Raw genomic sequence first — 23,634 nt, forward strand, 5'->3', positions numbered from 1 at the left:
AAATTGTCCTTTCATTCTTTTGGCGATATTACAGAACAAAAATAGTTTATTGTTATTATTATTGTTTTAAACTAAGGTACTCAATGATATAAAAACATCCTGATCTGATTTTATGAGAAAAAGAAGGGGAATGGTGGAGAATGCTGTGTACCAATATATAGTATTTCTTTAGACAACTTGCAGATAATTTCTTTATTGAAACTATCAGTAAGTTTTACTGTGAAATTTTACATACATGATGGAAAGTGGAAGACATATACCAATTATATTCCAGGAAAAAATACTTTAATAGTATTGTTATATAGGGTATTGGCTAATTCCAGTGGATCCTCATCTCTCACTGCTGACATTATCTCCAATATTTGACTAAAACAAAACAAAAACAAAAATGGTTAAATCTCCAAGTATATATTCTGTTTTAAAGCTATATAATAATTTTCCACACAAAGGGAAAATATTAGAGCACCTTTAATAGAATAAAGCTTAACAGTTATTAAGTTTTTCAGCAGCATCAACAGAAAAACTTACTGCCAGTAACTACAAACAGATTTATGGACTGTCTTGCATATAACTAGAGCTAAGAACCAGGTTCAAGTAAATTATTAAAGCAGACATCTGTATTATGTACACCACTTCTGGCATTAACTGAGTGGAAATGAAGAGTCCTTTTCAATTGTGAGTCATAGCATGTTCATTAGTGGGTCATGATGAGCATTTCAAACATTGACAAGTACACTGTACTTAGTAAGGGTAAGTACTGTTCCATTTTTTGTTTCATTTTATTATGTATGTTCATCCTAAGTCACAATGTAATTTGTACTGGGGGACAGCGGCCACAGTTGGAAAGCCACTGCTACAGAACTAGTCCTTGAGAGACAGCAAATGAAGGTATTAGGTTGCTGCAAAAGTAATATTTACTTGGAAAAATGTGTGGTTATTGAGGGGGAGGGCTTTCTGTGCTTCTACCCCTGCAAGAGAGAGAAGTACAGGTGTCCATCCTTCAGTTTCTTTCTTTCTCTTTTTTTTATTTCTCTCTCTTTCTTCCCTTCCCTTCCCTTCCCTCCCCCTTCCTTCCTTTTCTTCCTTTTTCTTTTTCTTTTTTGAGATGGAGTCTTACTCTGTCACTCAGGCTGGAGTGCAGTGGCGCGATCTCAGCTCACTGCAACCTCTGCCGCCCGGGTTAAAGTGATTCTCCTGCCTCAGCCTCCTGAGTAGATGGGATTACAGGCGCCTGTGATCAAACCCAGCTAATTTCTGTATTTTTAGTAGAGATAGGGTTTCATTCACCATGTTGGCTGGGCTGGTCTTGAACTGACCTCGTGATCCACCCGCCTGGGCCTCCCAAAGTGCTGGGATTACAGGTGTGAGCCAGGGCGCCTGGCCGCATCTTTTCCGTTTCTGTGCTTACAATAATAACGATCCATAGTGTCTCCTAGCAATATTATATATAACATTTTAAATACTGAACTGGAAAGTTCCAAAGTCAAAATTGAACATTTAAATATTCTTTGCCCGAGCTTTTTGTTCCCTTAGTGGGTATCTTAAATGTTAACACCTAAAGGAATTAAGGATGGAGATCTAAGATTAATAGGAATTTAAAAAATTGTTTTGTAATAGTGACTTTCAAAAGCCTTGCTTGATGTTTATACAAAGCAAACATTATGCTGAATTTTTATCTGACAGTCAAGATATGCTGAAAGCAAATCTATTAACATTTAAATTAAGACAGTGAAAATCCATGTTTCTTCGGAAACTACCAAATGTCCCTCTGTATGCACTCAGAATTGGAACTCTTGATTAGTGCTGCTGATGACACAGTTTTGAAGGTCACAGCAGCTTTGCTAAGATTATATTGCATAGCAATTTTATTGAAATTAATTTATAAGAAATCTATTGGGCCGGGTGTGGTGGCTCATGGCTGTAATCACAGCACTTTGGGAGGCCAAGGCGGGCAGATTGAGCTCAAGAGTTTGAGATCAGCCTGGGCAACACAGTGAAACCCTACTTCTACTAAAACACAAAAAATTAGCCAGGCGTGGTGGTGGAGGCCTATAGTCCCACCTACTCGGGAGGCTGAGGCAGGAGAATTGCTTGAACCTGGGAGGTGGAGGTTGCAGTGAGCTGAGATTGTGCCACTGCACTCCAGCCTGGGCAACAGAGCGAGAGACTGTCCCCCCCACCAAAAAAAGGAAATCTATTGGAGCTTAGGACATCCTATTTTACTATTTGATAATGCAGTTTATGGAAATCTTTGAATAACCCTTCTGTAGCCAAGCCATGCCGTTTCCATACATCTTCAGTGGTCAAAGCTGCAGTTACTCCAAAATGAATATAAAGTTGTTTAATATCCCTGAGAATTTAGTGGCTTTTGTTTAGTGTGGCACTTTTACAGTAGGCACAGGTTTTGCTTTTTTTTTTTTTTTTTTTTTTGAGACAGAGTCTCACACTGTGGCCCAAGCTGGAGTGCAGTGGTGTGATCTTGGCTCACTATAACCCCTGCCTCTCAGGTTCAAGTGATTCTCCTGCCTCAGCCTCCCGAGTAGCTGTGATAACAGGCGCCCACCACCATGCCCGGCTATTTTTTTGTATTTTTAGTAGAGACAGGGCTTCTCCACATTGGCCAGGCTGGTTTTGAACTCCTGACCTCAAGTGATCTGCCTGCCTCGCCTCCCAAAGTGGTAGGATTACAGGTGTGAGCCACTGCGCCCAGCCAGGCAAAGGTTTTTAAAGTCTTACAAGATCTGTATGATTCCTGCCACTATTTCCTTTCCAGCCCCTCCCCATACTGATACCAGTTATAGCTTAAAAAAAAAAATTGCTACTGTCCTGCTTAAAATCCTTTGGGTAGTGATAAAATCTAAGCAAAATGCTGGCATATAAGAGGCCTCACAATCTGGGCTCGCTCTACCTTCCCAGACTTGACTTCTTCCACTTACCCTGTGCATCCCACTTTCTGCCACACTTGTTCCTCTGGATTAGCCAGGCCCTTCTGCAGTCTGCCTTTGCTCCAGGTGTTTGTCTTTCTCTGACCTAACTCCCAGTCACGCCTAGTAAACAACTGAAATGTCACCTTGGTGTAGCTCTCTCCTGTTTCCCCTCAAAGCAGACAGTTGATGTGCCCTATGGTCTTGGTCATATATTCCTATTTGTATAACAGCACTACTATCTTGGACTCTGTCTGCTTATTTGCTCCAGGAGGGCAGGGGTCCTCGCCTGACTCACTGAATGCCTTATCTAAAGTGCCAGGCACAGGTGGATGGATAAAGACAGGTCTTGGTTCTTCTGTGTAGCCTTAGTAACTTGTACCTTTCCTGACATATGGCAGGGGCTCCAAAATATCTGTTGCAAACAACTTATATCTAAAAGACTTCTATAAACATAATTAGAATGTAAAATTGTTAACAGAATGGAGGTTGATAAAATGACTTTGCAAGTAGGAATTAACTTGCCAACTCATAATTAGCAGTAGATCAGATGATTGTGTATTTTTGAAATGTGGTTTAAATCTTTTCAGCTTGCAGATGCTAAATTTTCCTAAGCTCTGCAGCTAACTGAAGAGCAGGTATTCATGAAGCCTTCACAGTTTTTTTTTTTTTTGAGACGGAGTTTCGCTCTCGTCACCCAGGCTGGAGTGCAATGGCGCGGTCTCTGCTTACTGCAACCTCCGCCTCCTGGGTTCAAGTGATTCTCCTTCCTCAGCCTCCCGAGTAGCTGGCATTACAGGCATCTGCCACCAGGCCTGGCTAATTTTGTATTTTTAGTAGAGATGGGATTTCACCATCTTGGCCAGGCTGGTCTCAAGCTCCTCAGGTGATCTGCCTGCCTCAGCCTCCCAAAGTGCTGGGATTACAGATGTAAGCCACCATGCCCGGCCAGCCTTCATAGTTCTTCAACAGTCTACATTTAAAAACACCTTGAAATTTTGTCTTGCAAATGTATAGCTAAAGTCAACAGCTATAATCTTATACAAGATTAAAGAAATATAAAAAACTGACTTGGATACACTGTTGGCAACTACTTCCTGTAAGCTGGCTGCTGGCAAAATAACAGTTTCTTTTCTCTAGTGTCCTCTTAGATCCCCCAAAAATTGGCTGGGTGTGGTGGCTCATGCCTACAATCCTAGCACTTTGAGAGGCTGAGGTCAGGAGTTTGAGACCAGCCTGGCCAACATGGCAAAACCCCGTCTCTACTAAAAATACAAAAATTAACTGGGTGTTGTGGCACGTGCCTATAGTTCCAGCTACTTGGGAGGTTGAGGCAGGAGAATTGCTTGAACCTGGGAGGCGGAGGTTGCAGTGAGCCAAGATCACTCCACTGCACTCCAGCCTGGGCAACAGAGTGAGATGGTCCCCCAAAACAGTATTTAGAAATACTGTTTCATCACTGAATTTGCAAGTACTTACATTTCTTTATTTTTTAAAATTTTTGTTACTTCTTTAGAGACAGGGGTCTCCCTATGTTGCCTGAGCTGATATTGAACTCCTGAGCTCAAGCAGTCTTCCCAAGTAGCTGGGATACAGGCGTAGGCCACCCTGCCTGGCTGCTTCAGTTTTCAAGACTTTGTCAGCTGAAGCATGTTAATAAAGGAAAAGAACCTTTCAAACGTATTTTTATAGAGTAATTCTTCACTGTTCTGCCTGCTGGATATTAGATCTGGCTTATCTTCTAATACTATTTTCCTGTTAAAAACTACTGAAAACAAAAGATGGTGCATATGCAATGAATAGTCTTAAAAGCAACAATCTATTTTGTTTTCTTTTTTACCCCTCATGAAGACACAGTACCAATTAGTTTTTGTGAATGTGTTATAAGTATGCCCAATTGTCTGAACTGATAAATTATGTAAGACTGATATAATCTAGATTAAATTATCTGTGCAAACAAAATAAATTGGATTAAGTACCCATTAAAATGATATAACCACCTTTTCCTGTTGGTTACCTTTACAGCTCTTTGACAGATGGATAATAATCCCTCTTTTCACCTGTGCTATACATCACAATTTAAAAGATGATTCTGATCTGCTGCTTTTTTAGGAAATAAAATGTGCTAAAGTCCCACCCCCTTTGATTGGAAAAAGGGCGTCTACCCCCTTTGATTTGGAAAAAGGGGTTCGTCCTTAAGATCACTTATCCTTTTGTTCTGAGGCTTAAAGAAATGTGTTATTTCTTAGATTTATAGCGGCTGTCAAATCATTTAAATCCAAAATATTCTGCTAAGGCTTTCTTGTTACCAAAGAGTAGCAGGAAGTTGCAGTGAGAATGGGACTTAAACTAGGTATACAAATTCCTCCAAATCACTGCATTAATATGGTGGCCTTGAACCTGAACTTCACTTGGATTTTGCAAAATTTTAATTCTGTCCCTTGCGTTCATTTTGTAAGTGGCATCTGGTGGTTGACTAATGATTTTGAAGACCGTGAAAGCAAAATACTCACATTATATGGCAGGGTTCATTTCTGTCTTTTAAGCAGTGCCCACTTTCCCACTTCTTTTTGGTAGGAAATGCAGTTTTTATATATTTTGATCCAGCATGTGTACTTTTGACTCCACACCAAGGTGCATCTAGTTAAGCAAAGAAAGTGTCTCTTAAGGGCTTTACATTAAAAGAAATTTTTATGACCATTATCGAACTAATACATAACCTGTAAATGATAAACCATGATTCAGCTTCCAAAATGGCACAATTATTGCAACAGAAAACAGTTCTAAGAAAAGCACAAAATCTTGAATTGCATCTTAAATACCTTCTAAAACTCACTTTTATTCCTTTTTTCTGCTACCATTGTTGGTGTGCAGCATGCTTTAAAAAAAAGACCTAAACCTTAAATATAATTGTGTAACAACATGAAAACATTTAAACAGATTTTTTTTCTGTTTTCAAAATCTTTTTCGCTATGCATGTAGTGAGGTTTGCATAAGTTAAACAAATTTCCATCTTTACTGAATGTGAAACTGGTTTTGAATATTTTTAAATAAAGAATTACAATAGTTTACACATTTTACAAGCATCGTACTTTTAATCAAATCATTTTGTTTTCCTGACTGCCCAAGGAAATGAACGTGATTTCTCCAGAAAGGCTCAGTCTTGATTTTCCTAAAGTCCATGGTATAAGGACAGCCTTGACAGGGTTTAGATAGAAGTTTTAGCTTTTTACCTTATTTATTATTTTTTTGAGATGGAGTCTCACTGTCTCGAAGGGTGGAGTGCAGTGGCGCAATCTCGGCTCATTGCAACCTCTGTCTCCCAGGTTCAAACGGTTCTTGTGCCTCAGCCTTCTGAGTAGCTGGGACTACAGGCATGTGCCACCACGCCCAGCTAATTTTTTGTATTTTTTGTAATTTTTTTTTTTTGAGATGGAGTTTCGCCGTTGTTGCCCAGGTTGGAGTGCAATGGCGCGATCTCAGCTCACTGCAACCTCCGCCTTCCGGTTTCAAGCAATTCTCCTGCCTCAGCCTCCTAAGTAGCTGGGATTACAGGCATGTGCCACCATGCCCGGATAATTTTGTATTTTTAGTAGAGATGTGGTTTCTCCATGTTGGTCAGGCTGGTCTTGAACTTCTGACCTCAGGTGATCCGCCCACCTCGGCCTCCCAAAGTGCTAGGAATACAGGCGTGAGCCACCGCGCCTGGCCTCACCTTGTTTTAAGAGGCAACATATTCTAAAATCCTTATACTAAACCAGTATAAATTGTCGCACTGTAAAAAGTGCTGTAGAATTAAGCCATTATAAAGACACTGTGTAAACAAAATTCTGAACAGATTTTGAAACTTGGAAGTGTGATGTGCTTAGTCAAGGCCCCTTGTTTATGTACTTGTAACTACAACCTCCTGAGTTACGTATACATATATATGTGTGTGTGTGTATATATATATATATATTTTTTTTTTTTTTTTTTTTTTTGATATGGAGTCTCACTCTGTCACCCAGGCTGGAGTGCAGTGGCACAATCTCGGCTCACCGAGTAGCTGGGACTACAGGTGTCTGCCACCATGCCCGGCTAATTTTTTGTATTTTTATTAGAGACAGGGGGTTTCTCCATGTTAGCCAGGATGGTCTCGATCTCCTGACCTCGTGATCCACCCACCTTGGCCTCCCAAAGTGCTGGGATTACAGGCGTGAGCCACCACACCCGGCCCTCCTGAGTTATAGTCTAACATCTCATTTTCTAAGTGCTTAGACATAGCAAACTTCTAAAATTGAAAAAAAATCATTTGCATTTATTTTTCCATTAATAACCCCCAAAGATCTTCTGGAAAGCACAATTGTTGAGGTTGAGCATGCTGTTTTAAAATACTTGTCCACTTAAAGTTTGAAGTCAAATTTCTTTTTCTTTTTTGTTTGGTATGGTTTAATATGAAACAAAGTTCTGAAAACAAACTTACCTGTCTCAATCATTAATTTTTCACTAGGAATTGACTTCAAAACTTCCAAATTAGCTTCAGTTTTCAGTGAACTTAAAAAAAGAAGTGTATACATATATTTATTTTAAAAGGCAGCAATTAACGAATACCTTTTTTCATATCACAACTTGTCTAAAGTACTACAAGACCAATCCAAAACCCCATAGCATTTTGTTTTCAGTATACTTTAGAAAGTATTTGCACACTACCATACTTCAACAATCCAGATTAAGATCTATTTTAACCCTATCTGCCTTCCGGGGATGCAATTTTCCATGCTTATTAGTTGGTTTCCAACAGCATTCCGTATCAGTCTAAGTAAAATTTAACTTTTTAAAAAAAGAATTCATTTGCTTCTGAGTAATTTGCATAACTTAGAGATGCTCCTAAGGCTGTTAACGTTCATTTCCTGAATTTTCCATTTTTAGCCCAAGACAGATTCTTCACTCTACTTGAGCAGAATTATGTATCTGTACCCTTGCCATGGTTTCTTTGTAGGATGAACTCTACTCCTTGAATCTGGCTTTGGCCTCAAGTCTTGCTATGGCTGCCTGAGCCTCTATCAGCCATAACCCAGCTGACTCAAAGATCCATGAATGCAAACATAAATGCTTCCTGTAATGTGGCAGTGAGGTTTGGGATGGTGTAGCATATAATGTGATGGCAACGAATACTGCTCTTGTATTACTTTAAAAACACAATTTTTGTAACCACAAATTAATTTTTTAGGGCAGTTTTAGGTTTACAGCAATAAAAAGTATAGAGATTCCCCAACCATATGCCCCCACTCTCAAAATTCCACACCATAATGGTAGGTACGTTTGTCATTGATGAACCTACCTTGACACAAAATTGTCACCCAAAACCCACAGTTTACAGTTTACATTAGGGTTCACTTGGTGTCATGTGTTCTGTGGGTTTGGACAAATATGGAATTACGTCTACCATTGTATCATACTGAGTAGTTTCATGGTCTTAAAAATCTGTGGTCTGCCTATTCATCCCTCCTTCCCTCTCACCCCTTATTTTTGAACTGTCTCCATAGTTTTGCCTTTTCCAGACTGTCACACAGTTTGAACTATACAGTATGTAGTCTTTTTCAGGGTGCCTTCTTTCACTTGAAAATACATATTAAAATCCCATGTTTTTCATGCCTGATAGTTCATTTCTTTTGGCATTGAATAATATTCCACTGGATATACCACAGTTTATCCATTCACCTACTGAGGAACATCTTGGTTGCTTCCTTATGTAGCATTTTTAATTTCAGCATTTGTTATTACAAAGCATTTAAGATATACATTAAATTAGGTAATATGGACTTCTCATATAGTTATCACCCAGCCCCATCAATCATCAACACAGGACAATCCTGTTCCATCCACTTACCCCTGCTCTCTCCTGTATTATTTTAAAAGGAAATTCGAAATGTACAGTTCTAATATTCCAGCATTTAATTCAGGATGTTTCAGCATGTATCTCTGAGCATAAGGATTCTCTTTAAGAAATGCAACCACAATACAATTATCATATTTAAGAAAAACCCAAATCTTCTAGTATTCAAATTTCCAGTCGTCTCAGAGGCATACATTCTTTTTAAGTTTGATTAAATTAGGACACAAATGAGAGGCCTACACATTGCAATTGGTCATTGTCTTCTAAAGTCTCAACCTATTAAAATCTCCTGCATCTTTTCTCCCTTCACATTTATTGTTGAAGAAACCAAGCTGTTCACCCTGTGCAGTGCCCTAGTCTTGATTTTGCTGATTTTATCTGTGTTCCAGTTTAACAGGCTCCTCTGCCCTCTGTATTTTTTTCTTTTGAGATGGAATCTCACTCTGTTGCCCAGGCTGGAGTGTGTTGGCAAAATCCCAGCTTGCTGCAACATCCACCTCCCGGGTTCAAGCGATTCTCCTGCCTCAGCCTCCCGAGTAGCTGGGACTACAGGTGCCTGCCACCACGCCCGGCTCATTTTTGTATTTTTAGTAGAGAGGGGGTTTCACCATGTTGGCCAGGCTGGTCTCAAACTCCTGACCTCAGGTGATCCACCCACCTCGGCCTCCCAAAGTGGTGGGATTACAGGCATGAGCCACCGCACCTAGCCTGCCCTCTGTATTTCTTATAGTAGATCTAGAGTACCATCTACAGGCTGGATAAGATTGGGGTTGGATGTTTTTGGGGGAAGACCATTTCATAGGTGGTGGTGTGATCTTTCATCTACAGGCATATATCTGGTTCTATTTTTGTGATCTAAGGCAGCCATGGATGCCCAATGCATAGTTCACCAGGAGCTACTAAATGTTGATATAATTCTATCAGCCCTTTACTTATTAGAGTACTTCCATAAAACGAAAATTCTCTATGTCTATTACTTGATTGCTCAAATATATGTAGTTTGTAAAGAAAATATGTATCTTTGTGTCAAATGTGTTGATTCCCTAACTTCTTCCATTGGTGCTATTATTTTAACATCACCATTCATTTATATGAGGAGCTCTTATTCTTTTATGTTCTTTTAGCATTCTGTTCATATTTCATGTGTGTAACATCTCAAATCCCACTATGTTGGGTCTCACTGGGGTTAGGTTTTCTATTTATCTTGGTCCTTTTCTTTCATGCTTCTGGTTCACCGCATTTGTCTGGTGGTCCTTGGATATCCATTTATATTTAGGGAGGTTGCTAGTGTTGCGTTTCCTTTGCTTTTGTGAAAGCAGGACTGTTTTACTACCAGTTCTCTGAGTGGGGATTCTTAGTGAGACCTTCTTGTGGGAGAGGGTATATTATGAAACTACATTTAAAGGTAAGAGTATAGGGAGCTAATTGTTAGGCTCATGGTTCTCTAAATGCTTTCCTTTGTGGACTGATAATAAGCACTTCAAGCCTTAGTCCTCACCATAAGTTTTTTCAATTTTCTTAAGAAAACCCCTACCCCTGGCCCCTGTGTAAATGTTTACTGCTTTTGTCCTCTATGCACAGGAGTGGATATGGGAGTGAGATCTTTTCTCTCTATAGGCCCTCAATTGATCATCCTTTCTAGTCCTAGTTCACACTAATTCTAAGCTGAAAGCCCCCCCTACTGGATTTTGTTTGCCAGACTTGCTCCCCTCTCTCTGAGGCCCCTTAGTGGTGTAATCTAAGCTTTCTCTTTCAGTTTTACCCGTCTTCAGAAATCCACAGAACAGACGGAGTGTCTCACTGTCACCTGGGCTGGAGTGCAATGGCGCAATCTCGATTCACTGCAACCTCTGCCTCCTGGGTTCACACAATTCTCCTGCCTCAGCCTCCCAAGTAGCTGGGATTACAGGTGCCCACTACCACACCTGGCTAATTTTTTGTATTTTTAGTAGAGACAGGGTTTCACTATGTTGGCCAGACTGGTCTCAAACTCCTGACATTGTCATCTGCCTGCCTCGGCCTCCTGAAGTGCTGGGATTACAGGCGTGAGCCACTGTGCCTGGCCTCTTCTTTTTTTTTTTTTTTTTTTTTTTTTTAAATTTAAGAGATGGGGGTCTCGTTAAGTTACCCAGACTGGTTATACCTGTAGCTCTAGCTACTGAGGATGCTGTGGCAGGAGCATCACTTGAACTCCTGGGCTTACCCAGCTACAGAACATTTATCAGCAAAAAACTGGCCTTTTTTCTTTGCTATTATAGATTCTTTCCTTTTTCAATATCTATAATTTTATTTTAGTAGGATTTTAGGAGGGGTGGGTGGGATGTCATTAGTTTGACATTAAGTAGCAATTGGTGCTCTCTAGAAAAAAAAATTATTATTTTCAGCCAGCTTGGTCAATATAGATATTTTGTAAAATATATTGATGTGGTTGGTATGGATAGTATATTTAAAAGTTTTTTTTCTTTTTCTTTTTTTTTTTTTTTTTAAGACAGAGTCTCGCTCTGTCGCCCAGGTTGGAGTGTAGTGGTGTGATCTCGGCTCACTGCGAGCTCTGCCTCCAGGGTTCACGCTATTCTCCTGCCTCAGCCCCCCGAGTAGCAGGGGTTACAGGCGCCCGCCACCTTGCCCGGCTAATTTTTTGTATATTTAGTACAGAGGGGGTTTCACTGTGTTAGCCAGGATGGTCTCAATCTCCTGACCTCATGATCCGCCCGCCTCGGCCTCCCAAAGTGCTGGGATTACAGGTGTGAGCCACTGCACCCGGCCTATTTAAAACTTTCACTAAATTTTTAGATTATTTGTATTTTTGATCTCACTAAATCATGTCTGATTAGCTTAATATTCTTCTACGTCTATCCTTTGACTATAAAAATTTGCCCAAATATATATACTAATAAATATTTTAAAGAGAAGCCAGTATTTCTGTTTAATAAGGTTTCCCATTTAATGATGAGCAACTACATGATTCTGAAGTCAAGTCTGAAATACATCTTCCCATTTTCTTTTTTTTTTTGAGACAGAGTCTCGCTCTGTCGCCCAGGCTGGAGTGCAGTGGCGTGATCTCGGCTCACTGAAACCTCCGCCTCCTGAGTTCAAGCGATTCTCCTGCCTCAGCCTCCCGACTAGCTGGGACTACAGGTGCCTGCCACCACCCCAGCTAATTTTTGTATTTTTAGTAGAGATGGGGTTTTACCACATTGGCCAGGCTGGTCTTGAACTCCTGACCTTGTGAACCATGCACCTCAGCCTCCCAAAGTGCTGGGATTACAGGTATGAGCCACGGTGCCCGGCCATCTTCCCATTTTCTTGGGGGAAAAATTCTAATTTAACTTTTAGGAACCAAAGACTTTATGTGATATGTGGATTAAGTTATATTATGATAAGTTATCATATTAAGTTATATTTAGTTATAAGTGGATTATCACATCTCAGAGACTCAGATTAAGATGACAATGAATAGATTTCAAAATAAGAATATAAACATTCACTTTAATAAATGACTAACCTATTAATTCTGAAGCTAATATTAATGTAGGAGAAAAGAATCTTTTGTGATTAGCTTAAAGCAACATCATAATAAACTCAAGATCATTTAGAAATATCTAAGACAGGAGCCAGGTATGGTGCCTCATGCCTGTAATCCAAGCACTTTGGGAGGCAGAGGCAGGTGGACAGCCTGAGCTCAGGAGTTTGAGACCAGCCTGGGCAACATAGTGAAACCCCATCTCAACAAAAAGTACAGACATTAGCCAACCATGGTGATAGGAGCTTGTGGTCTCAGCTATTATACTTGGGAGGATTGCTTGAGCCCAGGAGGTCGGGGCTGCAGTAAGTCGTCCAGCTTGTGAGACAGAGTGAGACCCTGGTCTCAAAAAAAAAAAAAAAAATCTAAGAATTAATGGTTTTAAGTTGGTGAAATAAAGATCTTCTACCCCCTTCTCTTAAAAAAAACTTACAAGGAGAAAAGCAGGATTTTTAAAAATGAAACTAGGAGACATATGTTACCCCAAATCACAACATATAAAGTTGAAAGTGGACAGAGAAATGATAAACGACCAGTGTTTAAGTGCCAAGTGACTTAAATGCTATGTGCCTGGAGAGAAAGACAAGCAAACCCAGAAGCAGATATAGTCCCTAGAAAGTGGAGTAAGGCAGGGACTGAAATGGAGATTGTTTGAGAAAACTTCAAGAGAAGATAGATGGGATTCCTAGGTTACATATCTGTGACTTGGTGCAGAGAAAGAGGTGCTGGGTCTCAAGAGAACCTACATCAGAAACAGGTGGAGAACAACAAGCACAGAGGAGTACAGGCATCAGGCACAGGCCTAAGCATGGAGACCGGGGCAGCCCACTGAACAGGGAGACCCTCTAACCCATCCTGCTCCAAAACACTGTCAGGGACATTTATAAACCCCTTCCCTCCACTGTTCCCCACTTTTCCAGCAGAGAACACAAGATCCCTTTCTGGAGAAACTGGACCAACCCAGAAAAAGATCTCTACAAACTGATATTTGGGAATCCCTAGCAAAAAGTCAGTGGCCATCTGAGTCTGCCAGTTGCTGGAATGCCTTCTAGAGAGCTTCCAAATGGCATTTTTAAAAAAATAGACAGTGAGGACTGCCTGACATTTGAAGAAAGTTTCCATCATCACAGAGACCAAAGGAAAGAAGAAGAGGTGACTGTGAGGAAACAAATGCAGGAAGACAAGCAGAAAGTCACTTTATAGTTCATGCCTTTCGAGAGATGAGAAGACACTGTAGTATAAGAATAGTGTTCAGAAATTGAAAAACGCTGAAGTAAATTTCATAAAAAGGGTTACAAAATATAGCACTTTTTTTGGAAGGAGGGAAACAATGGAAGTTATCAGTCTGGTATGCCCAAGAAAAGAATAGAAAAGAAAAATCAAATTCCAAGGATGGGTAAAGATGAGACCCCCACTGGAAGGGGTAATGAAAAAGCAACACTAGGCATGATGAAAACCATCAACACACACCTCCGTGAAATTTCACATCAGAGATGAAAAACTAAAACCTTTCACAAGAGAAGAAAACTAGGTCACAGGTAAAGGATTAGGAATCAGAGTAGCAACTTTTCATCAACACTAGAACCTACTGATGGAACAGTATAAATTCTCAATGAAAATGATTTCTGATCTTGAATTTTATGCACGGAGAAACTATCAATTGAAAGTGGGGTTCTCTCCCCTTTCATTAACTATCCAGGCTAACTTGTAAGAGGAAGAACAAAAAAAAAAATTCATTTTCAAACATGCAAAATCTCAAGAAACTTAATTCCTAGGAAAAAGTCCTCAGAGGATGTTGTAGAATGTGTTCCACTAAAACAAACACACAAGGAATACATGGGATCTAAAAATAGGAACTAGCCCAAACTGAAACAGACAGATGGAAGGGTCTGCAACTGATGGAACTATTATATCTAGACAGGTTTGCTCATGTGGTATACCGTGCTTAACATTTCTTGTACTACTTTTTGTTTTCCCGGATTAACCTCCCTCATATTTTTATTTACCTGGCTTTCTTAAACTTGAAGCCCAGCCTGGGCACATAGCAAGATCCCGTCTTAACTTAAAATGTAAAAAATAGCCGGGTGTGGTGGCACGCACCAGTAATCCCAGCTACTCAGGAGGCTGAGGTGGGAGGGTTGCTTGAGCCCGCGAGGTCAAGGCTGCAGAGTTGTGATTACACCACTGCATTCCAGCTTGGGCTACAGAGCAAGTCCCTATCTTAAAAAAAAAAACCAAAAAAACCAAAAAACTTGAAACCCTCTCATACTTGGCATAGCTCTGTGAAATTATATACTTATATAGAAATAATAATGAAACATTTATAGAGACATAATAATGAAAACATTGAGTATGCGTATAACCAAAAATTCTGAAATGACGACATTGAGAGTGATATGCAGAGAATAATGGAGGTAGGGGATTAGTACGGGATATAAGAACTAACGTGCTCATATACCCCAATGAGAATAGACACAGGGGATGAATCAAGAGACAATAGTATATGGATATTATTTAGAAATATGGTGACAAATAGCAAAATTGTTGCCGCTAGAAAAACTGACCTGGGGTAAGGTCATGCTGGGGGGACTCTGATATTTGTTTATATCTGTGAGTACTACTTGACTTTTTAATCACTATGCATATATTCCCTTGCATATTAATTTTAAAGTTATTTAAACCATTAAATATGAAAGCAGCTTAGACATTTAAACTCTGAACTCTAGAGCAAATACGTAATTCCATGATTCTATTTCCCTAGATTTTAGTCAAAAATAATGCAATTGGAAACACAATAACTTTAAGGGTATGAGACATTGAAGGACAGAAAGTCTTATACTATTTTGCAACTGATTAATGGGATACATTGATATCCTGTGAAAAGACACTGGTCGAAGTTCTTACATATTTGACCAAACAAACCCAGGGACCTAGCTGTGCTAGCTGAGTGTACTGAGTGTGTGAAGTTTAGTGTGATATAACAGCAGAAAGGTCACAGAGTGAGAAGCCAGAGGACATGGGTTCTCATACTTGGAGAAACTCTATACCTGTTTCCTAATTTATTTGAGCCTCGGTTTCTTTGCCTGCAGAGATGTACGACTGTCATAGAATAACCTTTCGTCCATAGTCAGACATGATGTGTATATGTATACATGATGCTGTGAACACATTTTCAAGGGATCAAATGATCTGAGAATAAACTGGATTACTAGAGAAAGCTAGCTGCTGATCTCAACACAAAATAGTTTTCCATTATTAGGACATAATGTACTAGTCTATAACTTTTGAGCTTGAACTTGTAATCGTAAGGTACTGTTTGATTTCTTACATAATTACTGAAATTCCCAGCAAAGATCAGTGTAAACACACACAAACTTTAATGAAAATCGTCTTCATCAGCAATTCACTGTAAAACGATTTAAGAAATCTGCTTAAATAAAAGTTAAAAACAAAACAACCTAAGAACGTACCAACCATTAAATCCTATATAAAGATCCAAATCAATCAAAGCAGCTGCTGCTTCCTTGGTACCATCAAATGAATGCACCTGGGGACATACAGGTATAATTTTATTATTATAGTAATTACTCTTTAAAATTCTAAATAACATTAATAAGACTTTGTAGGCAAAAATATAGATCCCTGTAAGTTTTTGGACCTCAGGATTTCAAAGGTGGTAGTCCCTATAATTTTTATTTTCGTATCAGATTTCACAATTATAACCAGTCATCATCTCCAGTGACATGATGCAAAACGTTAGCTGCTGAGAATTTCTCTCTTCAGAGCTGCAGTGTTGCTGTCTCCACACTAGCATTAGTGCAGAAGCTCCAGGAAGGGGTTTAGGAATAGATGTATTCTTAGGCAAAAACATGAGGAAAGCTTAGAAATTTTATGGCACCATTTAAAACACGTTTTAAAATACTGATGAATTTTCTGTTACAGGAATTTTTTTTTTTTTAAGATGGAGTTTCACTCTTGTTGCCCAGGCTGGAGTGCAATGGTGTGATCTTGGCTCACCGCAACCTCCGCCTCCCTGCTTCAAGCGATTCTCCTGCTTCAGCCTCCTGAGTAGCTGAGATTACAGGCATGCGCCACCACGCCTGGCTAATTTTGTATTTTGTATTTTTTTTTTTAGTAGAGAGGGGGTTTCTCCATGTTGTTCAGGCTGGTCTCGAACTCCCGACCCCAGGTGATCCACCCGCCTCGGCCTCCCAAAGTGCTGGGATTACAGGGGTGAGCCACCATGCCCGGCCAAGGATACTTTTTTCTGGAAGAGAAATTACTTTTAAGAGGCAAGGCTGGGCCAGGTGCGATGGCTCATGCCTGTAACCTCAGCACTTTGGGAGGCTGAGGCCAGTGGATCACCTGAGGTTGGGAGTTCGAGACCAGCCTGACCAATGTGGAGAAAACCCATCTCTACTAAAAATACAAAATTAGCAAGGTGTGGTGGCGCATGCCTATAATCCCAACTACTCGGGAGGCCTGAGGCAGGAGAACTGCTTGAACCCAGGAGGCAGAGGTTGCGTTGAGCTGTGATCGCATCATTACAGTCCAGTCTGGGCAACAAGAGTGAAACTCTGTCTCAAAAATAAAAAGAAAAGAGACAAGGCTGAAGAAATTCTTATAAATGGGTAAGACTGTTGCTTAAAAAGCATAAACCGTAATCCCAGCACTTTGGGAGGCCGAGGTGGGCAGATCACAAGGTCAGGAGATCGAGACCATCCTGGCCAACATGGTGAAATCCCGTCTCTACTAAAATGCAAAAAATTAACCAGGCGTGGTGGTGCACGCCTGTAGTCCCAGCTACTTGGGAGGCTGAGGCACGGGAATCGCTTGAACCCGGGAGGTGGAGGTTGCGACGAGCCGAGATTGCGTAGAAGTGAATTCAAGGGCCGGGCACAGTGGCTTACACCTGTAATCCCAACATGTCGGGAAGCCAAGGTGGGCAGATTGCTTGAGTTTAGGAGTTCAAGATCAGCCTAGGCAACATGGTAAACTCCATCTCTACAAAATATACAAAAAAATTAGCTGAGCATGGTGGTGCATGCCTGTAGTCCCAGCTACTGGGAAGGCTGAGGATGGCTTGATCCTGGGGAAGCGGAGGTTGCAGTGAGCTGAGATTGTGCCACTCCACTTCAGCCTGGATGACAGAGCCAGACCCTTTCTCAATAACCAAAAAAACCCCCCAAAAAACCAAAAACCAAATTTCACAGGGTTTTCTTGTGAATGGAATTCTGTGCTCATTCTTGTACTTTGAACAAAGGAACTATAATTAAAACTGACTTGTGTTTATGCCACATCTGGCCCATACATTCAACAGTAAATTTACATGTCTTTCAAAGGATGGGAAAAGAAACTCCTAATTCTATTGAGTTCTATCTAATTCACATGTTTTTCTTTTTTTTTCCTTTTTTAAAAAAAATTTAAATGTTGACATCTGAATTAGGGGCCATCCTTAATAACCAAGATGCTTCATGTGTCACATAAATGTTAAGTATCCCTTATCCCAAGTATGTGGGACCAAAAGTGTTTCAGATTTTTTCAGATTTTGGAATATCTGCATATACATAAAAAGAAATCTTCGGGAAGGGACTCAAGTCTAAACATGAAATTCATTTATGTTTCATATACACCTTATACCATACCCTGAAGGTAAATAATTTAAATAATTTTGTGCATGAAACTAAATTTATGTACAATGAATAATCAGAAAGCAAAGGTGTCACTATCTCATGTCAGTGCTTAAAAAGTTTCAGATTTTGGAGTATTTTGTACTTGGGAGTATTTGGATTTTTGGATTAGAGACATTCAACCTGTATTAAAAATGACAATTTTATACTTACCACTCCCCCTACACAGCGATCTCTATTTCTTTTCATTATGTCTGTAAATTAAAAACAAAGAACTTTTAGCAAATAGCTTGATTTCTACAAAATTCTTAAGTTCTAAATGAGACTTTGGTTTTAACTCACCCAAAAATTCAGCATGTGAGTTTCGACAATGAAGAAACATTGGTAATTTTGTTTGTTCTGACAGTTCAAATTGTTTTTCAAAATATCTGCATAATGCAAAAAAAAATTCTTATTACAAATTTAATTTTAGCATGAGGAAGGTAATGATGTCAAAACAGCTTTTAAGTTAAAGGTATTTAATTCTCTATAAATTACAGGACAATAATCATGAATATTTAAAGCACATCAGACTTATCAAAGGGCTTTTATAACTTACAATTTTTGGAAAGAAATACTTCATTTTCTGGGCTTACAAAATTATTTTCATAAAGTAACATCTACTGGCCCCTTGCCACTGGGAGCACCATCAGTGGAAGTCAACTCACCAAGTGAGAAGCCCGGCAGAGCTTCATACTGCATGCTAATCTATTCCATTTTGCAACCAGTGTTTCATGTGCTGTTATAAAAGAAGTTACTGCCACTAGGCAAAATGAACAAGGTTTCCCTCAAAAACCAAATCTAAGTATTTGCTAAACAGCAAATAACTCAATTATGCTATTAAAAAAAGAAAATTACACAATAAAGTGGTAGCCCTGAATATCTTAGAGTACTTGATAAGAAGCTTTTTCCAAGTACCACATACTTTTGTCTCATTTGATCCTCAGAATAACCCAAGGATAAAAGCTGGTGTCGTACTTTGTCCAACATAACAATACCTGGCATGGCCACTTGGAACCAGAACTTCAGTGCTCTCATTCCAAGTCCCAGCCTAAACGGCAAAAACCTGTCACATTTTCGAGACGCTTCCTTCTGGTCCCGGAGTATAATGACAATATTCAGAGGATATAATGAATGTTCATTCTGTTTGTTTTTTCACTTCAACACAGTGCTCCCTCTTGTTCTCACAAATGGTAGGTTCAACTGAATCAGGATAACAGGTGGCTTATTATTTTCTTAGATGTGCTTACCTCTTCTAAGTCCTTTAATTTGGGGAAACAATTTCTCTGTTTAACTTAAGCCTCTTTTGCTATATTTTCCTATATCATATTTCCTCACGTGCAGGACTATTTTACCCCCTTTGCACTCTTGAAAATGCTAAATTTTAAAATTAGAAATAGAAATGTACTTCTTAAGAAGCAGTCTTCAGGCCGGGCATGGTGGCTCATACCTGTAATCCCAGCACTTTGGGAGGCCAAGGTGGGTGGATCACTCGAGGACAGGAGTTCAAGACCAGTCTGGCCAACATGGTGAAACCTTATCTCTACTAAAAATACAAAAATTAGCCAGCGTGTTGGCACACGTCTGTAATCCCAGCTATTCCATGGGCTGAGACACAAGAATCGCTTGAACCCAGGGTCAAAGGATGCAGTGAGCTGATGTCACACTACTTGCACTCCAGCCTGGGTGACAGAGCAGCACTCTGTCTCAAAAAAAAAAAAAAAAAAAAAAAAATAGAAACAGTCTTCCTAAAATTGGTGGTCTATCTCTGTATTACCAAATGTTTGGGTTTTAAAATCTCCTTTTCAGATTCTGCTGGGTTAGAATAAGCAAAACTATTTTCCTTTCATTAACAAAGTGCTGAAAATTTGCAGTGTAGGAAATATTAATGACAACTTGGACAAAAAGATATTTTAATAATACAACCAGTCACTATTTCCATAACCTCTAAAGTAAACCAAATGTCAGCAATTAAGTGTGCTCTAGTCATTATGTCAACTTTACTAATATATTTGGCTTTTGGCTACACACAGCAGGCAGTCCTCTTCATTGTGTGCACTGCTCTACACTATGCTGGTTATTTTTTCCACACAAAATTTCATGGACCAAACCACATGACCAAGCTACAAATTCACAGTATCTAATGGTCGGATGGAAAATTAGCTTCCTATCTCAAGGTAGGCAAAAATACAGTTTATGAAAATAACAGAGGCCAGCTGGATGCGTGGTCCACGCCTGTAATCCCAGCACTTTGGGAGGCTGAGGTGGGCGGATTGCTTGATCTCAGGACTTCAAGACTAACCTGGGCAACATGGTGAAACCCCATCTCTACAAAAAATACAAGAATTAGCCAGGTGTGGTGGCATGTGCCTGTAGTCCCAGTTGTTGGGAGGCTGAGGTCGGGGGATTGCTTGAGCCTGGGAGGTCAAGGCTGTGGTGAGCCATGATCACACCACTGCACTCCAGCTTGGATGACAGAGTGAGACCGTGTCTCAGAGAAAAAAGAAAAAGAAAATAACAGAAGCCCAAGCAGTGGGCCCACAGAATTTGACATAATTCAAGAAAAGAAAGGTCCCTGAATTCATGCTAGCTATGTATCATAAGCCATGTGGTTAAAAAAATAATAATAATAATAAATTAAATAAATAATAATAAATAAATTAAATAATAAATTAAATTAAATAATAAATTAAATAATAATAAATTGAATAATAATAATAAATTAAATAATAATAATAAATTTTTTTTTTTTTTTTTGAGACGGAGTCTCGCTCTGCCGCCCAGGCTGGAGTGCAGTGGCCGGATCTCAGCTCACTGCAAGCTCCGCCTCCCGGGTTCACGCCATTCTCCTGCCTCAGCCTCCCGAGTAGCTGGGACTACAGGCGCCCGCCACCGCGCCCGGCTAGTTTTTTGTATATTTTAGTAGAGACGGGGTTTCACCATGTTAGCCAGGATGGTCTCGATCTCCTGACCTCGTGATCCGCCCGTCTCGGCCTCCCAAAGTGCTGGGATTACAGGCTTGAGCCACCACGCCCGGCCAATAATAATAAATTTAAAAAAATAAAAAAGTAAAAAATTATTCCGAATGATACAAACTGAGGATAACTAGTACTAAACATCAAACAACTATTAGAGAAGAAACATCTAAACAACTTTAGAGAAGAAAAACCCACCATGGTAACTAGAAATAACAACGTAAGTTACAGGGTAGGAATTGGCATCTATTAAGAGACCTCTCTGCCTGTTTTGCTCATTTATTATTTTTTTAAAGTTTATAAATGAAAATCATTTTCCACTTGAGTTAGATTTGCTCATCTTAGTGAAGCTTCTGATTGTATTACTGCTTCTTACAGTTGAGGTTTAACTATCTAAGGACAAGAGCTGGAAAAGTTCAGCTTCAGAGGAGCAGTTGCTATTAATTAGGATCAAGGCAAATCCAAAAAGCGCAGTGAGTTTCATGGGTATATCTCAACACAGGTAGTAATCCCTCCTCTGTAAGCTGCTTGATGGCAACGTGGCCTCAATTGCTCATCTCTACGGTACCCTAAACCTCCAAAGGATTGTTTTAAAATCTTCTTCTTGTAGTTTTTATGACCTGCACAGCGCTAACATTTTAAAGCCCCAAGAAAAATGCCCAAAGCAAATTCCTCCTATCCAAGAGAACAGAGCTCTAAACTGCAACAAGGAAAGGAATGTAGCATAAGGCCAGGAAATTGAAAATACAGGGTATGGCTTAAAGGATAAACTTTCCATAACTACATCAGGCCTCTTCCTTGTTTTCACTCTTTGCTTCTCTTTCTTAGTCTTTAAAAAATCCTTTTTCCAGAAAAAGTCTAGGTACTAAAACAAGAAAAAAGTATTTAAAAAAAAAAAAACACAAAACCTTTAAAAAGTTCCAAACAAAAGCAATAGCTAGCATCTTCCTTTAGGGTGGTAATATTTCTAGCATGAGTAATATAGCAGCCATGATTGTGCACGTACTATGTACCACTCATGTCACTATGGGCTTTATGTGCCTTATGTTAAGAAAGGTAGGCAGCAATCTCCCCATTTTAAAGGGGATGCACAAAGGGACGAAGTGACATCAAGGGCAGTTGTAAATCTCACGAAAAGATCTGCTGATTCCAAAGCTCATCCTTTTAACGTCATACGCCGCCTTCACTTACCATTATTTTTCAGACACATCTATTGTATATTGATTTTTCTGTCTTGCCTCCTAATTTTCTATTTTTCTTTTCTCATACATCTCCTTTTTCCTGACTACATTTTTACTTAAAAACAAATCATGGCTGGGCGTGGTGGCTCACACCTGTAACCCTAGCACTTTGGGAGGCCGAGGCGGGCAGATCACTTGAGATCTGGAGTTTGAAACCAGCCTGGCCAACATGGTGAAACCCCATCTCTACAAAAACACAAGAAAATTAGCTGGGCATGGTGATGGGCACCTGTAATCCCAGCTACTTGGGAGGCGGAGGCAGGAGAATCGCTTGAACTGGGAGGCGGAGGTTGCAGTGATCTTAGATCGCACTGCCTGCACTCCAGTCTGGGGGACAGAGTGAGAATACATCTCAAAACAAAACAAAACAAAACACCCAAACCATACACCGGTTGTTCCAGATGGTAGAAAAGTGCAGACCAAAATCTGAAGTCTTCCAAAAATAAACCCAATAGTGAAAGTTGAATTATAGGCTTTTTATCCACACTGCTCAAAAGGAATAAAAAAGAACCTTCCCTTTGTATTAAATATTCAACAGACATTTACTAAGTACCTACCATGTGCTGAGAATACTGTGCTAAATGCTATGGAACTGTCCCATGAGTAAGCCTTGGTGTGTGCCTCTGAGGAACTCAAAGACACTTGTCTGTGTGGGGAGGAAGGGATAACCTAAAACCCATTTCTGTACAACGTGGTTAAGTACTGAAACAGACAGAGTGCTGTGTACACAGAAAAGACTGCATGCTGTAAGTACACGCTAGGGGAAAAGAAGTGAAGGGCAGAGAACGTGGGTGTTTGTGTCCTTAACAACAATCAAAATGTGATTGTTACTAGTGTGTCTTTTTTTTTTTTTTTGAGATGGAGTCTTGCTCTGTTGCCCAGGCTGGAGTCCAATGACACAATCTTGGCTCACTGCAACCTCCACCTCCCCAGTTCAAGCAATTCTGCTGCCTCAGCCTCCCGAGTAGCTGGGATTACAGGTGCTCGCTACCACGCCCGGCTAATTTTTGTTTTTAGTAGAGACAGGGTTTCACCATGTTGGCCAAGCTGGTCTTGAATTCCTGATCTCAGGTGATAGGCCTGCCTTGGCCTGCCAAAGTGCTGGAATTACAGGCATGAGCCACCATACCTGGCCATTTTTTTAACCAAGTCATTTGATGTTTTATCATTAAAGATTAAAAAATCTTCACTGCCATCTTATCAAAATTTCCTTCTACTTATTTTGTCATTAGCTTATTCACTCTGGAAGAAGCCAATGTCACATGCTGTCACTGAAAGTCAGTCCTTCCCTCTGCTGTTCACACACTTTAGTGACAGCACTTCCAACCTACTTTAATTATTTATGTCCTCTCTTGTCTACAGTGGCATTGGGAAAAAGTCTTATTTTCCTTTGTGTCATGCTGAGGAGGCACTTGGTAATCATTTAC

At 39.9% G+C, this 23,634-nt stretch overlaps 1 protein-coding gene across 9 annotated transcripts in view; it reads right to left on the reverse strand.

The window, feature by feature from the left end:
• TATDN1 (TatD DNase domain containing 1) overlaps window positions 1-23,634 on the reverse strand; it is a 60,270-nt gene that overhangs the window by 11,115 nt on the left and 25,521 nt on the right. For 5 of the 9 annotated variants that reach the window (XM_077944023.1, XM_028852903.2, XM_001101992.5 and 2 more), the window contains 6 exons: window positions 18,295-18,380; window positions 18,166-18,206; window positions 15,793-15,869; window positions 7,387-7,457; window positions 5,438-5,564; window positions 178-366 (listed from right to left, as the gene is read on the reverse strand). In XM_077944023.1, coding sequence (XP_077800149.1) covers window positions 264-366; window positions 5,438-5,564; window positions 7,387-7,457; window positions 15,793-15,869; window positions 18,166-18,206; window positions 18,295-18,334 — 459 coding nt within the window. In that variant the 5' untranslated portion in view covers window positions 18,335-18,380 and the 3' untranslated portion in view covers window positions 178-263. Of the gene's footprint in view, window positions 1-177; window positions 367-5,437; window positions 5,565-7,386; window positions 7,458-15,792; window positions 15,870-18,165; window positions 18,207-18,294; window positions 18,381-23,634 lie in introns of those variants that run through there. The other 4 variants (XM_077944018.1, XM_077944020.1, XM_077944019.1 and 1 more) reach the window with 1 other exon arrangement.

This window comes from Macaca mulatta, chromosome 8, assembly GCF_049350105.2.
Source record: "Macaca mulatta isolate MMU2019108-1 chromosome 8, T2T-MMU8v2.0, whole genome shotgun sequence".
Classification (NCBI taxonomy): Eukaryota; Metazoa; Chordata; class Mammalia; order Primates; family Cercopithecidae; genus Macaca; species Macaca mulatta.